Source organism: Malaclemys terrapin, chromosome 20 (assembly GCF_027887155.1).
Source record: "Malaclemys terrapin pileata isolate rMalTer1 chromosome 20, rMalTer1.hap1, whole genome shotgun sequence".
Classification (NCBI taxonomy): Eukaryota; Metazoa; Chordata; order Testudines; family Emydidae; genus Malaclemys; species Malaclemys terrapin.
This window is the reverse complement of record NC_071524.1, coordinates 17277922-17295918: the sequence shown is the minus strand read 5'-3', so window position 1 is coordinate 17295918 and position 17997 is coordinate 17277922. Positions and strand designations below refer to the sequence as shown.

The 17997-nt window shown below is 50.1% G+C and overlaps 1 protein-coding gene across 2 annotated transcripts in view; it reads left to right on the top strand.

Annotated features, from left to right (window-relative positions):
* CAPN12 (calpain 12) overlaps positions 1–17735 on the top strand; it is a 39883-nt gene extending 22148 nt beyond the window's left edge. For both annotated transcript variants that reach the window (XM_054010246.1, XM_054010245.1), the window contains exons 11-20: positions 135–343; positions 1522–1564; positions 2676–2729; positions 3750–3807; positions 11010–11074; positions 12004–12072; positions 12650–12728; positions 14378–14494; positions 15542–15600; positions 16405–17735. In XM_054010246.1, coding sequence (XP_053866221.1) covers positions 135–343; positions 1522–1564; positions 2676–2729; positions 3750–3807; positions 11010–11074; positions 12004–12072; positions 12650–12728; positions 14378–14494; positions 15542–15600; positions 16405–16431 — 780 coding nt within the window. In that variant the 3' untranslated portion in view covers positions 16432–17735. The remainder of the gene's footprint in view (positions 1–134; positions 344–1521; positions 1565–2675; positions 2730–3749; positions 3808–11009; positions 11075–12003; positions 12073–12649; positions 12729–14377; positions 14495–15541; positions 15601–16404) is intronic.
* Positions 17736–17997: the final 262 nt, after the last annotated feature.

Genomic DNA, 17997 nt, shown 5'->3' with positions numbered 1-17997 from the left:
CCAGCAAACCCAGTGCCTCTGCACCAACTGACTACAATCCCATGTCACGGACCAGGGTCTACACTGACTGGCCCAGACCCTCCGAGTTATTTCAGCACCCGACTCCCACTGATTTCAGACCCGTCTCCCCGCAGTACCTGGAGCAGAAGAACGTGTCCCAGAGGAGGGCGCTGCTCCCGTCTCTCCGTGCCGTGTATTGGACCGCGCACGTGCCCATGAGGGATGTCTCCGGCCGCTACAGGCTGCCGCCGGGCGATTATCTCCTCATCCCCAGCACTGGCTACCCGATGGAGGAATCCAACTTCACCCTGCGCATCTTCACGGAGAAGGCAAACAAGTCCCTGTGAGTCCCAGCTTCCTGAAACCCGCGGGCCTTGCAAAGAGAACCGCGAACAGGGGTTTGCACGGTGCAGGGTTGGTGCATCCAGTTTAATAGTGCGTTGCACGTTGACACCCATCGACAGCATGGCTGAGGGGTTAAAGCAAGGGAGTGGGAGTCAGGACTGCGGGCGCCCTGCCCCAGATGTGTGGGGGGAGCAGTTAGGTTAAAGATGGGGGCTTATGACTCCTGGGTTCCATTCCCAGCTCTGGGAAGGGAATGGCGGCTAATGGTTAGGCTGGGAGTCAGGACTCCTGGGTTCTTTTCCTGGATCTCCAAGGGAATATTAGCTAGTGCTCAGAGCACGTGGGTCTGGGGGATTCAAGAGACCGGGATTCTTTTCCCAATTCTTCCCCCGTCTCCCAGTGTGACCTTGGGCAAGTCGTGGCCCTGCTCTGTGCCTCAGTTTCCCCAACCCTCCAATGAAGTTAAATACCTAGCTCACCAGAGGGTGTGCGTGATGTCTAGTCCATGTTATACAGCAGCCTGGTACCTCGAGGCGCTGCACGCATTTCCCATCTGCTGCCTGGTGATTCTTTCAACCCCTGCCACTTCAGAGTAGTCTCCTAACACTGGAGCTGGGAAAAGGATCAAACAGGGTGTGGGTGTGGGTGTGGTCCAGTGGGATAGCGCCCTCTATCGGGCAGCAGTGCAATGGCAGCAGCAAGTGGCATGGCACAGTTTAAGGCCCCAGTTCTGCAATGCATTTTAAGCATGTGCTTAGATCCATCCCTGTTTTGCAAAGCACATGCTTAACTTTAAGGATGTCTAAGTGCTCTCCCAGAGAGGGCTGGAACGCTGACTCTAAATGGCTAAACAAAAGGAAGATCCTCAAGAAGAGAGAGAAAGAAAAGGGTAAAGAAAACAACCCAATACTGGGAGGAAGGATAAGGAGACTCAGTTCCCGGGGCGGCCAAAGTCTTCCTCTGTACCATGGGCAAGTCATTCACAGCCTCACTTCCCCCGTCTGTGCAATGGGCAGAAAGGCATCTCCTGACCTCCCAGGCGGATGAGGATAACTACACTGAAGAGGGTGAAGCGTTCAGTTCTCCAGTAACAGAAGGCCATTGAAGTACCTCAGACAGACAGATACGGAGTGCCCATCTTAACAAGCTATTGTGCAATATTCTTGTGTCTTCCAGGGAAATCGGTGATGAAATCAGAGCAGACATGAGACCCCTTCAGGTAACGGCGTCTCGGCTAATTTACTCTGAACAGTCAGGCTTACCGGTGAAGCACGTTCCACCCAGCATCTCAATGTGCTTCCCAGGAATTTTCGACACCGTCCCCAACGCAGGGCTAAGTCCACCTGCTGGTGAAACACACCTAGCCGGGAAGCTGACGTAGGCCGTGGGGCTAACGATCGCAGTGTAGATGTTTGGGCGCAGGCTGGCGTCCAGCCCCTGAGACCCTGTGAAGGGGGAGGGTCCCAGAGCCTGGGCTCCATCCCGAGCTGGAACGTCTACACTAATTTTTAGCCCTGCAGTCCGAGCCTGAGTCAACTGATCTTGGCTCTGAGACACGGTGAGGCAGTGTAGACATACGGCTAAGGGCCAGAGAGCTGGGGCTGGCCAGTCCTGTTCTGAAGCAGCACCCCTTTAAGAACAGGGGTTTGGGCCTGGCAAAAGGGGGGTATCAGGCCGCAGCAAGGACTGGGGAAGAGTTGCAGGAGCAGGGAAGCGCTGGCAATGGAGACCCTGGTTCGCGGGAAGTTAGTGGTTGGATTTATGCTGAACTGTCCTCTCTTGGGGTTTGCTGAAGGTGTCAGTGCACCGAGACTCTGGGTGTGGTGTTGATTTTCTCCTAAGCTAGGGGGACAAGGCAGCAGCCTACAGTGCTCTTCAACCAAAATGTCCATGCACAGATGGGCCCCAAACTAACCAGCGGTGTGGATTACAAGGGATCTGGTTCCAGTTCATGTGTCAATAAGTCCCAAGTGGCTGTAAGGAAATGAGTGCGGATTTGTGCACTGACAACCTCTTTGCCCCCCATCTGCAGCAGGTTAGAAATGGAAAGGAGGAAAAACAGCCCTGGTATTTTCCCTCGCAGGGCCTAAAAACCTAGGAACCATCCGAAACTAAATGGAAAATTTGGGGCATGGTTTTTCCTCAGCATTTCATGCTGGGGGTCGCTTTCCTACCAGGTCTCACCCCAATGATCCCTCATTCCCTGGCCCCCACTAGCAGCACCCTCTTGCAGTGCAGGCGAAGATTCCACCGAGTTTCTTCACAGGTGAAAATATTTTAGGCAAAATGCCACAGGCAGCTGGCTTGAAAATGTGACCCTCTTTCCCCAGAGAATCCCCAACGAGAAGGAATTTGAACAAACCTTCCTGAGGCTTGCAGGACCGGTGAGTGGGGTGGGGAGGATCCCGGGTTTGACTGGGGCGGGTTATCGGGGTCTTTTTCTACAGAGCCGGGCTCTGGATTTCCCACGAACGCTTTGATTTGCTCTTGGGGCCAAGTTCTGACCTCAGATGAACTGAAGTGAACCCCTTGCAGGGGTTGCAAGGATGGAAAAGGCAACTGGCTATTCCCAATGTTCTCAAGCAGTCCAATGGTATCTGTCAGCCCCCCATTAACACAGTACCTGAGCACCCCATCCTCTTTCATGTAGATTAGGGTTGTTCAGCTTAGAAGAGAAACAGCTAAGTGTGTGTGTGTGTGTGGGGGGGGGAGATATGACAGAGGTCTAGACAATCATGACCGGTGTGGAAGCAGTGAACAGAGAAGTGTTATTTACCCTTTCCCGCAATACAAAAACCAGGGGTCACCCAGTGAAATGAACAGGCAGCAGGTTTAACACAAACAAAAGGAAGTACTTTTTCATGCAATGCACAATTAACCTGTGGAACTCATTGCCAGGGGATGTTGTGATGGCCAAAAGTATAACGGGGTTCAAAAAAGAACTGGATGAGTTCTTGGAGAACAGATCCACCAATGGCTATTAGCCAAGATGGTCAGGGACACAACCCCATGCTTGGGGCAATCCGAAACCTCTGACTGCTGGAAGCCAGAGGTGGATCATTCTATGATTGCCCAGTTCTGTACACTTCCCCATCAGCTCTGGTATGGGCCGCTGTCAGAGACAGGATACTGGGCAAGATAGACCCTAGTCTGATCCAGTGTGGCAGCTCTGATGTTCTTATCCTCCTACCACCCCCTGCGAGGTAGGGAAGTGTGATGATCCCTACTGCACAGTGGGGAAACTGAGGCACAGAGAAGCTAAGTGACTTGCCCAGGTTGACACAGGGCATCTGTGGCAAAGCAAGGAATTGAACCCCGTACCAGACTAGCTTGCTAACCCCTGGAGCATCCATCCTGCTCCTGGGAAACCCCATTTCAACCCACTCGCGTTGCTTGGTTGGCAGGACAAGCAGATCGACGCTGCCAAACTGCAGGATATCCTGAACAAGGTCACGGCAAAGCGTGAGTACCCCTGCGCAATCACCTCTACCCTTCTGTGACAATGCGGTTCTGGCGGAACCCAACTGAGAGTGCCAACTCAGGACAAATTGCTTAAACAGGGCAGTTGCAGCCCACTGGCTAACCGCAAGTCTCTCAAGCAATCTCCTTAGACACTCCAGTTTCCCAGTATAACCACCAGTGCCACTCATACGGGGACAAATGGTTATGAAAACCAGTACCCAAGTAACAGAAAAAGGTTCTCCTGATCCCAAAGGACCAAGCCCCAGACCCAGGTCAATATACAATTCAGATCTTACCCATAAATCACGCTGTTGCCAATCCTTTAGAATCTAAAATCTAAAGGTTTATTTATAAAAGGAAAAAGATAGAGATGAGAGTTAGAATTGGTTAAATGGAATCAATTACATACAGTAATGGCACAGTTCTTGGTTCAGGCTTGCAGCAGCGATGGAATAAACTGCAGGGTCAAATCAAATCTCTGGAATACATCCCCCGCTGGGATGGGTCCTCAGTCCTTTGTTCAGAGCTTCAGTTTGTAGCAAAGTCCCTCCAGAGGTAAGAAGCAGGATTGAAGACCAGATGGAGATGAGGCATCAGCCTTATATAGTCTTTCCCAGGTGTAAGAACACCTCTTTGTTCTTACTGTGGAAAATTACAGCAAGATGGAGTCTGGAGTCACATGGGCCAGCCCCTGCATACTTTGCTGAGTTACAAGGCGTATCTGCCTTCTCTCAATGGGTCCATTGTATAGCTGATGGTCCTTAATGGGCCATCAAGCAGGCTAGGCAGAGCTCATCTCAGCTTGTCTGGGATGTCACCCAGAAGCATAGCATAAGTTTGCCATACAGACAGTATAGAGCCAATATTCATAACTTCAACTACAACACTGATACACACATATAGACAGCATAATCATAACCAGTAAACCATAACCTTGTCCTAGACACCCCATTTGACCCCCTTTATACCAGATTTGGGTGCCACTACAGGACCTTGGTTGCAACAATGATCTATACGGTCCCAGTTTATGTCAGTAACGTCACACCCCCAACGCAAAATTGATGCAGGAAGGGATGACACAAACATCACTGACTGCATCCCAAGAGCTCCCCATCCTGGGTTCTGTCTCACTACAGCTAGTATTGGGTTAGAAGCCGTACCAGTGTATAACAGAAATGGTTTATCAAAATCATGTTCAACCACATGATTGAACCTCTTTACAAACTCAAGGTAAAACTTAGTTAGAACAATAGTGGATTGGATCTGCTCTGGCAGCATCGTTCCTGTATGTGCCATGTGATCTTGCCAAGAGCTAAAGAAAACAGCTACTTTATCCATACCAGCTCGGGCAAATGTTTGGAACCCAATTAACATCGAATAAATGCAGATATTAATGTTCTTCATAGTCCAGGAATCTTGGCATTTAGCCATGAAAGCAATATGGTAGTGTGCCTCAGTCTTCCTCTTCATACAGCACATTAGGTCTGGAATGTCTTTTCCCCTGTGAAAAGTTCCCATATTGTTTATAGGCATTACCTGTGAAACACCAGTGTAACAAGGCCTTTTAACATAACGTGTGTTCTCATGTATTCCTTTTAACACGTTCAAGGGATTCTCCAAAAGATTAGGCACATTGTACATTTTTACAGTTTGTGGCAATAGCAACACATTCATTACAAAATTTAACAATAACAACAAGTTCATTGCAAGTGTCCATCTACAATCATGTTTGTCATGCCACACCTTTGACTCAATACCATTGGAGTTTGGGCATTTTAGGGTTAACCTGTGGCTTCCCTTTGCAAAATTCAGTTTTCTCTTTCCTCCTTGTCCTGCAGAATCAAACCCTGATTTTTCTTGCTTAACAGAATTCACTGGCTGATGGGGTGGGCTCTCTGTGCTAACAGTTATTAGCAAGTCCTCCCTTTCCCAGCTAGGCAAGTAATTTGCACTACCCCAGACCAGAGCCAGTCCACCAGTTTTCATATTCGTACCTGCTATCATTTCCAAGGCTGGGCTCTGTCTTAAAGAGATACCCCACAAATCCAAAGAGTTTGCTGGTGAGAGTTTGCTTGCTCTCCCCCGCATCCTCAAGCATTTAGCCATAAAACTGCTCTGCCCTGACACATCAGTAACCAAATCTGTCCTCAAACCCTGAAGCACAAACTGCTCATTTAAAGAATCAGAAAGGAGACATTCCTGTTCCAACACCATTGTCTCCCCAACAAGTTGGCCCAACACAGCCACTTGGTTATAGGGCTGCCTCAATTCCTTAACAACTTTTACTTCCTCTGAGACCTTCTCAAAGCTACCCACACTGGATCTTTTAAAAGGACAGTCAGTGGATCCATTCACAACAGACAATTTTTGGCTGCTAGGAACTGAAACTTCCTTGATTAAATCACTCTCACACCCTTCAGTTGCAGGGAACTGCTTGCACCAATTACCATGAGGATTCCTTTCCCCTGGAGCTTTTCTAAGCAGCAATTCACCGCTCACAGAAATTCTGCCCTTACCCTCTTCACCTAGGGCTTGCTCTAAAGGAACACTTTCCTGAGCCACAACAGACTCTGTCTGGGTCTTACTTGCATTCAGGATCACCTTTGGCCCATCAGGCAGATCTCTACACAATCCCCTTTCAGGCAAACCCATAGACTTCCTAGATAAAAGGTTAGAAATATTTCCCTTCTCTTTGCCACACACCAGCTTAGGAATTTTTTCCTTTTTGCTACAAGTTGCTAAACTGTCCGTAGGTACCACAACCAAATTACCTTTCCGCTCTCCTTGTGCCCTGGCTAGGGTATCACCCTGATCAGACAGAGTTGTTACACCCTTCTCCAACCACACATGAGCACCAGGCAAAATACAAGCACCAGAATTGTCTGGTCTCTGGGATTTTGCTAAGACACTAACTGGATGCAACCTAGTTACGGTGCCATTCTCCCCAGCAGATGCAAACTTAGGACCATTCCCTTCCTGGGCTTTAGTTGAATCCAGAACCAACTCTGAGACAACTAAATTACTCTCAACCATCACAGGCCGAAAGGCACCTTCTGTCTGCTCCACAGACAAAAAAGAGTTGGAGACGCATTTTCCTTTACTAGACATACAGTTTGGGATTTCATTTCCCTTGTCCCAGCACACCGGGCTGTTCACAGACAACTGCTTGGAGACTGGGGTAGCTTCCTCCATAGGCAAGTCAATACCCCTGACAGACACAGGCACATTTCCTTCACTGTCACTATTCTTCGCACAGGAAACAGATAAGGTATAGGGACACTGATCTTCCACTCTCCTTGCCTTCCCAAACTGCTGACTAGATAAAGCCATCAGCTCACAAGACTGCCTAGGCTCATCCAAAATCTCCTTGTCCTCCTCTCCCTTCGCTTGATCTAATTCCAGATTTACTTCTGAGACATTAGATAGACATTCAGAAACTTCATTCACAGCTAAACAGCTACTTTCCAAAGACAAACTTTTGGAGAAGCCCTCCATAGGCACAACCTTAGGATCAATCCTCTCTTGTGCCTGGTTTGTATTAACTTGACTGACCATAGCTTTAATATCATTTCCAATCATAATATCCTGAGGGATTATGTCTTTTACTCCCACAACCATGGTGCCCTCCAATCCCTTCCATTTCAGGTGGATTTTAGCCAAAGGCACCCTGACAAAATACTTAGATAAGGCTACAACAGTTACATCTTCACCTGGCAAATAATCTTCCTTCCTGACAAGACTTGCTTTAACCAGAGTAATATCTGCTGCGGTGTCCCTCCATGCCATACACCTCACTCCATTCACTTCTGCACTGCTAATAAACTCTGCGTTATTTCCCCCATATTTAGCTTTAATGTGAGTTTTAAGGTCAAATTCTTCAGAGACCACAGAAACAGCATTTGCACACAGGGCACCAATGCTGGGCTCTGTGTGGCTTGCCTGTGAGTTTACAACAACAGGGTTAGCATTGGCCGTGGCATTTGGGGTTGCTGGTTTTGGGCTGCCCTTCAGTGTCGGGCAGTCTGGTCTCATGTGGCCCAGGATACCACAGTGATAGCATGTAACCTGTTCCGTCCTGGGATGTGAGTTCCTACCCTCCGGGCCCCCTTGAACTCCTTTAGAAAAGTCAGGTTTATTTTTAAATCCTTCCCTCCTCTTAAACTGGGGAGAATGGTGATTACTTTTCCCCGGGGTTTTACACCCTTCTCGAGCCCTGTTTTGGGTATGGGCATCCGCAATCTCTGCTGCCCGTAGGACTGACTCAGGGTCCCTGTCACACACAGCTGCTCTTACATTGTCAGGCACAATGTCTAAGAACTGTTCCAAAGTTATTAAATCCAGCAGTTTTTCAAAACTCCCATGCGCCTTGGCTCCCACAACCCACCTTTTAACAAAACCCATCAGCTTATGAGCACATTCTCCAAAAGTACAATCCTTAGACATTTTAAACTCTCTAAACTTAACTCTGTAAGATTCAGGAGTAATCTTGAACCGCCTTAACACAGAATCCTTAAACCGCCCATAATCTAAGGCTTCTTGTTCCCCCAAGTCATTGAATACCTCCCTGGCTTTTCCAGTCAGTCTGGTCAGCAGGACAGGCATTCGCTGACCCTCAGGGATCTCGTACAGATTGCAGAGGCGTTCAAAGGTAGACAAAAACTCCTCTATATCCTCAGTATCATTGTAAATGGGACACATCCTTTCCCAGTTTTTCTCATGGCGGGGGGGAAGTGGAGTACCAGGTGGGGATGACTTTCTCCGCTCTTCCATTACTTGGAGCTGAAGTCTGGCCGTCTCCTGTTCCATCTTGTGAGTCTCCTGCTCCATCCTGTGAGTCTCCTGCTCAGCAGCGAGCAGCTCTAGACGCCCCTTACGAGCTCTCTCTTCTAACTCTGCTATTTTTTGCTTCTCCAGCAATCGAAGATCTGCTAGCTTCTGTTCATGCTCAAATTGCAGTTTACTTGTCACCCTTTGCATCCTAATTTTTTCTGCATCTTCTGCAGCCTCAGGTAAGGGCTGTGCTCTTGCCCCCTGATCACTGGCTATTAACAGATTTCTCAGTTCTTCCTTTGTAGTTTTCTTTCTAAAGCTTATCCTCTTTTCTGAACACAAATTTTCCAGGGCTTTTTTGCCAAGTCCCTCATATGCTCTTTGCTCAGCCATTGCAGCAGCTCTTTAACCAACAAAACTCTCAATCCCAAAATTCAAATTTGGATAGCGTGGGGTTCTGACCCAAAGCTTAATTGACCTGGTTCTGTGGATCCAAGCACGACTACGCCACTGTGACAATGCGGTTCTGGCGGAACCCAACTGAGAGTGCCAACTCAGGACAAATTGCTTAAACAGGGCAGTTGCAGCCCACTGGCTAACCGCAAGTCTCTCAAGCAATCTCCTTAGACACTCCAGTTTCCCAGTATAACCACCAGTGCCACTCATACGGGGACAAATGGTTATGAAAACCAGTACCCAAGTAACAGAAAAAGGTTCTCCTGATCCCAAAGGACCAAGCCCCAGACCCAGGTCAATATACAATTCAGATCTTACCCATAAATCACGCTGTTGCCAATCCTTTAGAATCTAAAATCTAAAGGTTTATTTATAAAAGGAAAAAGATAGAGATGAGAGTTAGAATTGGTTAAATGGAATCAATTACATACAGTAATGGCACAGTTCTTGGTTCAGGCTTGCAGCAGCGATGGAATAAACTGCAGGGTCAAATCAAATCTCTGGAATACATCCCCCGCTGGGATGGGTCCTCAGTCCTTTGTTCAGAGCTTCAGTTTGTAGCAAAGTTCCTCCAGAGGTAAGAAGCAGGATTGAAGACCAGATGGAGATGAGGCATCAGCCTTATATAGTCTTTCCCAGGTGTAAGAACACCTCTTTGTTCTTACTGTGGAAAATTACAGCAAGATGGAGTCTGGAGTCACATGGGCCAGCCCCTGCATACTTTGCTGAGTTACAAGGCGTATCTGCCTTCTCTCAATGGGTCCATTGTATAGCTGATGGTCCTTAATGGGCCATCAAGCAGGCTAGGCAGAGCTCATCTCAGCTTGTCTGGGATGTCACCCAGAAGCATAGCATAAGTTTGCCATACAGACAGTATAGAGCCAATATTCATAACTTCAACTACAACACTGATACACACATATAGACAGCATAATCATAACCAGTAAACCATAACCTTGTCCTAGACACCCCATTTGACCCCCTTTATACCAGATTTGGGTGCCACTACAGGACCTTGGTTGCAACAATGATCTATACGGTCCCAGTTTATGTCAGTAACGTCACACCTTCCCTGGCCGGCGCTTCACTCCTTAGCTCTGCTATCCCAGAGAGGAGCTTTAATCCCAAATCAGCCCCGACTCCAATGGACTCAGCATAGAGCGGGGGAGTTGGCCTGCCCCCAGGCGTTCTCCCTCTCGAGACGGGAAAGGGTCTGGTCGCAATGGAAATAAATCCGTTCAGCACCACCTGTCCAGCAGGTGTCTCTGCAGGTGGAACACTTGGCCTTTCCCCCTTGCGAGGTAGGGCAGTACAGTTCTCCGCCTTTGGGGGATGGGGAAACCAAGGCACAGGAAAGGGGAAGTGACATGCCCAAGGTTGCACAGGCAGTCTGCGGCAGAGGCAGGAAGAGAAGCCAGGAGTCCCGGCTCCCAATCCCCTGCTCTAACCACTGGACAACACAACACACTCTCCCCCCCAACCCCTCCAATCACCATGAGCTAAGAATATCACTCAGCAGTGGTGACTCCCAGGCCCCTCTCTCTAACCATTAGGTGACATTCCCTCCCAGCAGCGGAAATGGAATCCAGCAGTCTTGACCCCCTGGCCTCGGCCGCCTGCTGGACAACACGTCCTGTCCTCTACTGGAAGAGCTGCGAATAGAACCCAGAAGTCCTGACCCCCAATTCCATTATCAACCAGTAGAACGTAATCCCTCCTGACTCCCCCATTCCCCCCGTGGAATCCACTTCCTCCCCAGAGCCAAGGACAGAACCCAGCCGTCCTAACTCCCAGCCTCCCCTGTTCCAACCACTAGACTCCCCTCCCCTCCAGGAGCATGGCAAACACTTCAGGCTTCTTCGGCACCTCTTGACAACTGCAGGCCCGGCAAAGACGATGGGCCAAACCTCGTCTCGCCCACGCTCAGGCTCATGAGATACGCCTTTATCTAACACTGCCACACTCTTACCTTGCAGAGAGTCAAATAAAGACAGATGGGTTTGGCCTGGAGCGCTGCCAGAAAATCATCCAGCACTTTGATGTATCCTTTGGAGAAGAAAACTAGGGTGGGAGATGTTAAGAAAAAAACATCACATGGCGTCATACTGCCCAGGACAGGGTAACCCCACGACGGGGCCTTGGCATGAGAGAACTCACCTGTAACTGGGATAGCAATGCTCAGCCTCCATCTTCCCTTGCTGGCAACGGGGCAGATTGTCCCAGATCTGCCTATTGGGCGGCTCTTCCCCTGTCCTCTGGCGCCAGCCACTGTTGGAGATGGGAAACCGGAGTAGCTGGATCGCTGGTTTCCGGCAATTTGTTCTATGGGTGGGGTTGGCCTGAGCTGAGCTCTGAGACGCCTGGGAACAGGACCTCGCTGGGGGAGGAGGGAGCTGTTTGCATGACTAAGGAAGGGGCAGTGCCTCTGGGATCCAGCTCTCCTACGATGAAGGATTTAGGACTTTGGATCGCCGACCCTCCCCCTGGGAAACCCCATCAATGAGCTCAAAGGGCTAATCCCACCCACTTGGGTCAGTGGGGTTTGAACCCTGGACCTAGAAGCACATGCCTACCAGTGGGTGAGCTAAAGAAGTTTGTCCCAGCTCCTCAGAGGTATTAAGGCACCTAATTCCCATTGAGATGCAGGGCTTCCATCCCACAGGCGTGAACTGTAGGACCCTGAAAACCACGTATGTAGACTAGGGTGGGTTACCCACAGTCAAAGCATACACCGCTGTCCAAAGAGCCACGTCCGCCTCGTTGCGGAGAATCCCCGAATGGGGCTCCCCGTTCTGGGAGCAGCCTGCAGACACCAAGCTGAACGGGGAATGGTGGTGGGAGAACAGGGGAAGTTGAGACAGGATCCCCCTTTGCTACGAAAGCCAGCTGGGTAGGAAGCAGGAATTGGAGAGAGCTGCGCGTCTCCTCCCTGCGCAGGGCTGGTGTTTTCTCTTCACTGAGCGGCATCAGCACAGCAAGACTGGCAAACTGACGTTGCCAGAGTTCAAGCACCTGTGGAGCAAGATTAAAGAATGGGAGGTAGGCACGGTGGCAGAAAGTCACGGGTTCGAGTCCCCCCCCCCAGTGATGCAGCGGCTGAGTTATTAGCCATGCTGCCCTTCCGGAGAAGCAAACAATCCCCATTTCTGTAGGCTGCCCAGGAAACGGGCTCCAGTGGATAGGGGAAGATTGGTGCTCTTCCAAGCTCTGCCCCTGTGAGTCACCAAACTAAGGCACCGCTCCCCGTTTTTAAATCAGGAATGAAAGAGTGATCTCACCCCTAAATCATCACTGGGCCTCTGCGCTCACCCTTTCCTGACATGGACAGAGACAGCTCACGCCTCTCCGAGCTATTGCCTCTGGCACCGGGCTTGATCTTCGGAGCTGCCAAGGAGTCACAGCTTTCAGCCAAGTCAGGGAGACTGCAGCGTCCCAGCACTGGCCGGGGTCAGAGACCCACAAAACGTACTGACCGGGGGGCGGCATGTGCACTGATCTCATTGTAAAACCCTGAATTCGATTCCTCTTGGCGCTGGCCTCTGGCTCAGGGATGGCGGTGTGAGTTTTGAAGCCCCTATACTCTCTTGGATCCTGACTCTCTGCTCCCGTTTGACAGGCTGTCTTTATCCAGTATGATGTGGACCGCTCAGGGACGATGAACATCCACGAAATGCAGCTGGCGTTGGATGCAGCGGGTAAGGAGGGTGGTGGTGTCAGGAGTTAAAGGAGAGCGACAAAGAAACGGTTGTGGCTATGTGACCTTTGGTGGGACGCAGGAACAGCATTGGCCATGCCTGCCAAAAGGGTGAAGCCTCAAAGGTGTGGAGGGGTCAAAGGGGAAACAGCAGCTGGCCAGCGGCGGGGGACACTGCTGCAGAGGGATCAAGGGGGGGCCCCCTCTGTGGAACTCTGCTCAGATGTGCGTGAGGATAGAGACAAGGCATACAGTCAGAGAGCCACCCTATGGGTGGGTTGTGTTTGTACTGCACATCCGAGTGCAGAAATGGGGTTTAACCCTCTGGTAAAAAGACCTGGAGGTGTCCCCCACCTCCGCCGCCCAGCACCTTGGAAATGCTGCCACCGATTTCACAAGCTCAGGAAATCCCGGCGACTGGGGACAGGGAGGAAAATGTGGGGTGCTTGCCTGACCCGCTGTGCAATAGAGTCAGCAATCCTCAAATCAGAGAAACGTCGGGCTGGACAGGACCTCAAGCAGTCAACAACACCAGCCCCCTCCACTGAGGCTAGGCCATGTAACCCTAGACCAGTCCTGACAGCGGTCTGTCCAATCCAGTGACGGGGATCCCACAACCTCCCTTGGAAGCCTGTCCCTTAGGCTGTTTACTCCCCTTAGGGTTAGAAAGTTTCTACTTCTATCCAACCTAAATCTCCCCTGCTGCAGATAAGCCCATTACTTCTTGTCCTACCTTCATTGGACACGGAGAACTGATCCCCATCCTCTTTATAACAGCCCTTCCTGGCTAGTCTCAGGTTCCCCCTCCGTCGTCTTTTCTCAAGACTAAACATGCCCGGTGTTTTTAAACTAGGACCATGAGTCCAGACTCTGAGCATGGCCATGGACCTGTTGGGTGACTGGGCAAGTCACCTTCCTATGCCTCTGTTCCCGTCCCCCTTTTCATAGAAGATCAGGGTTGGAAGGGACCTCAGGAGGTCATCTAGTCCAACCCCCTGCTCAAAGCAGGACCAATCCCCAGACAGATTTTTGACCCAGATCCCTAAATGGCCCCCTCAAGGATTGAGCTCACAACCTTGGGTTTGGCAGACCAATGCTCAAACCACAGAGCTATCCCTCCCCACCCTATCCTTTCCTCTCTTTAAGCTCCTGCCAGGGCTGTTTGTACAGCGCCTGGCACAGCGGGGCCCTCATCTGAATTGGTGTTACTGCAATACAAGCAGGAAAAAGCTCTGACACCAAGAGTGCTAAACATTAGCCCCAGGAATTGACCCAGGGCCAGGTCATGGGCACTATGCTTTCCCCTTCCATTCAAGAGCTCAAAGCCGTTGAGAGTCATTAAATAGGGATTCTCTTAATCTCACTGCCTCTTTGCCTCTCTGTGCAAAGGTGGCAGCAAAGGTGGCAGTGCTCTCGAGTCCCTACACCTGTGCTTTAACCCCTAGACTATACAGCCTTTCCAGGACAGGAGACATCCATTAAGTGCCCCCAGCTTTCAGTAGGTGTCTGTTGATATTGAGGTGTATTAAACTGGAGAAGACAAAATCAGCCTGGGTACGAGCTGCAACAACTGCACAACAAGCCCCAGTGAAAGTCCGAACACTGTGTGAATCTCAGGCCTTCGTTATCCTTTTCGCCCTTTGCACGCAGGTTTCCACTTGAACCACCAGCTGAGGGAGACCATCACAAGCAAATACCGCGACCACTACCTGATGATCGACTTCGACAGCTTCCTGTCCTGCATGGTGCAGCTGGAAGCCATCTTCAGTAAGCGCTGTCTCCCGCTAGGCTAACAGGATTAGCAGCTCCACCGTCAGTGGCTGTGCAGATCCACGCCTCTCCACCACAGAGCCATGTGCACAAATCACATGCTAAGAACACCCCAGCGTCAGCAACCATTCGTAACCCCTCTTCTCCCCACCTTTCCCCTTCAGCCAGTCTATCTCCTCAGAACGAGCCGGGAGAAATAAAGCCCTTGTAACATGACCCGGTGACAACCCGGGTGCGAGCTGGGGGAAGGGAGGAATAGGAGAAGAGATGGAGAATTGTAAAGGGGGCGGAAGGTGAGGAGGAGAGGTGTGAATCCCGTGCAGGAGATTCAGAGATGTTAAGGCCAGAACGGATCATTCTGACCATCCCAGTCTGTCCGTCCTGTTCAGCACAGGCCGGAGATCTCAGCCCGATAGCGAGCCCAGTTTCTTACTGAACCGGGGTGTGTCTTGTAGCAAGAGACGGGAAGCCAGCACGAGAACGGGCAGTAGAGGGGAGACACTTACAGCACTAGCTGAGCTTTCGCTCCATGTATTAATCAGTGGGTAACTCCAGCCGCTCCATTAAGAGGAGGATTTAAAAGCAATCTGCGTGGCGGGCCACATGGCTTTGGAAACCGACCTAAACTGGAACAATGGCTCAGAACGCTCCACTTGCTTGAATGTTGTGGGCACACGATGTCAACTCTCAGGCACGTTGGGATTGCTGAATTTCAACACCGTGGAGTCAGTGATGCAAATTGGGACGTAAGGGCTGAACTTCAGGCTCCTGTGTGCGACAGCGACTGACGTTCCCTGGGTCGGCGTCTCCATTCCGTGCTCACCATGCAGCCGTTCACACCTGTGCAAAGCGACCACGCCAAACCCTACCAATTCTGAATGGCAGCACTTGACACCAACCTTGCACTGGTGCAAATGAGTGTGCACGTTCCAGGGCAGAAGAGTATCCTATTGTGTGCGCACAGGCACGGGAGGGGAGAGGGGAAAGGAGCGTTACGTGGGCAACAGCTGCGTGCTAAGTCTCACTTTCTTTCTGTTGTGGCAGGGCAGTGCCAAGAGTACGACAAAGCTGGTGCCGGGATGATCACCATGATGCAGAAGGAGGTGAGAAGCATGGGTTACTGCCCCTCGCTCATAGCGGCCGCTGATCACTGCCCCAACGCTGGGCGCTAGCTGAGCCGAGACCCCTAGTGTTTTTGCTGCAGCAATTAGTAAACCTTTTTGCTTACTCCTCCTCATGCCCCACTGCTGGGTCTGGGCATGCACCAAACCATCCTCGTAATCACCCCCTTGTCTTGGCCTTCAAGAGAAGGCATTGGGCGCACCTGTTTCGCAGTGGAAGGAAGAAGGGCTGGTTTGAGCCAAGTAAAGTGCAGCTGGACAAACTTCTCCCACTCCGCTCTGCAAAGTGCCAAGCTACGCCTGGGTCTCCAACCGCTTCGTCGCTGCACCTCCATCCTGACCAGGCGGCCCCCCACCTACTAGAAGAGTGACCCCACCGCGATCTCAGCCCGAGTCCACCCGCAATCCCAAACCACAACCCCTCTCCCCTTCTCATCCCATTCCGGGCTCCTTCCCCACAGCTGTGCTTATCCCCATCAGCCGCCCAACCCTGCTATACACGCCTGCCTCCACCCACCACCTCTGCCGACGTCCCTCAATCTTGCCTGTCTCCTGGCTCTTCCACCCCAGAGTTGCTTCCTGACCCACCCCAGAGTATAAAAAATGCTAGTGAAATATTGCCCCACCCCTTGCTTTTTTCTTTCCTACGACCCACGCAACCATCTTTCCTAAAGCAGCTTCCAACGGGGGTTCTGGTTTGCAGCACTTATCTTGACACACAGCATCGAAGATACACAAAGACTTGGGTTGCCTGCTAAACGGTTCGGTTTTGTTTCTGCCTTTCAGTGGTTGGAGCTTGCTACCCTCACCTAACCTGGAAGAGTGGACAGTATCGTCTCCTGGGAGGATCAGCAACAAACACCTAATAAGATGCAATTAAAAAAAAAAAATCAGTTAAGGAGGATGCATTAGGAGAAATTGAATAGATAATTTTGCACTAATCATTTTGCACTAATTCACAGCATTCAAGGCCAGAAAGGACCATTAGATTATCTAGTTTGATTTTCCGTATCACACAGGCCAGAGTAGTTCAGCGTTATCCCTGTATTGAGCCAAGTAATTTGTCTGGCTAAAGTCTCTCTTCCAGAAAGTCAGCCGTGATCTGAAATCTTTAAGAAATGGAGAATCTGCCACTTTCCTTGGGAGTTCATTCCTGTGGTTAATCTCCCTCCCTTCTAACTCGGATTTGTCTGGCTTTAACTTCCCCTCATTTGTTCTTGTTTCGTCCGTCTCTGCTAGATTAAAGAGCCCTTTAGCAGCTGATATTTTCTCCCCAGGAAGGCACTTACACACTGTAATCAACTCACCTCTTGATCTTCTCAATACACTAAACCAGGGGTCGGCAGCCTTTCAAAAGTGGTGTGCCGAGTCTTCATTCATTCACGCTAATTTAAAGTTTCACATGCCAGTAATACATTTTAACGTTTTTAGAAGGTCTCTTTCTATAAGTCTTTAATATAGAACTAAACTATTGTTGTATGTAAAGTCAATAAGGTTTTTAAAATGTTTAAGAAGTTTCATTTAAAATTAAATTAAAATGCAGAGCCCCCCGGACCGGTGGCCAGGACCCGGGCAGTGCGAGTGCCACTGAAAATCAGCTCGCGTGCCACCTTCGGCACATGTGCCATAGGTTGCCTACCCCTGCACTAAACAGATTGAGCTCCTTAAGTCTCTCATTGTAAAGTGTTTTTTCCAGCCCTGGAATCATTTTTGTGGCTCTTTGCACTTTTCTCCAAATATTCTTCATCTGGTTCATCTCTTGGGATGAGGCAGGTTCGATCCTAGCTCTGCATACTGCTCTGCTGGGACATGACCCTGCCTTTTCCGCATCCCCTTTTCAACATCCAGCTTCCAAGAGTGCAGGGGGGACCTGAGAAGGGGGTGGGATGGGGAACGTGTTGCTCATGTGGCTATGAGGGGTTACTGACAAACTATTTCCAATATAACGAATGCTTTTAGATATCAAAACTGTGAATTTTCTGCCTCTTGGAATCTCGGCAGCTGAAATGAGCACCTAATTAAAAATGTATAAAATGTATATATTTAAGGTGGATTTATTTACAGTGGGTGAAAGCAACTACACAAATATATATCCTGGTTGCACCTAAGCGTATGTCAACATCGCATTTTAAAACCTATGGCAGTGACTTTCAGATCCTAGGTCCACAGACTCAGGTTTGTAGGTTTCACGCAGCAGCACTAAAAACAGCTGTGTAGACATTCAGGCTTGGGCTGGAGCCCAGGCTCTGATGTCTGGGGCAGGTGGGGGAGATCAGGGCCCGAGCCCCACACCGAGCCCAAACGTCTACACAGCTGTGTTTAGTGCCATAGTGCAAGCCCGAGTCTGTAGACCTGGGCTCCGAGACTTGCTGCTGCTGG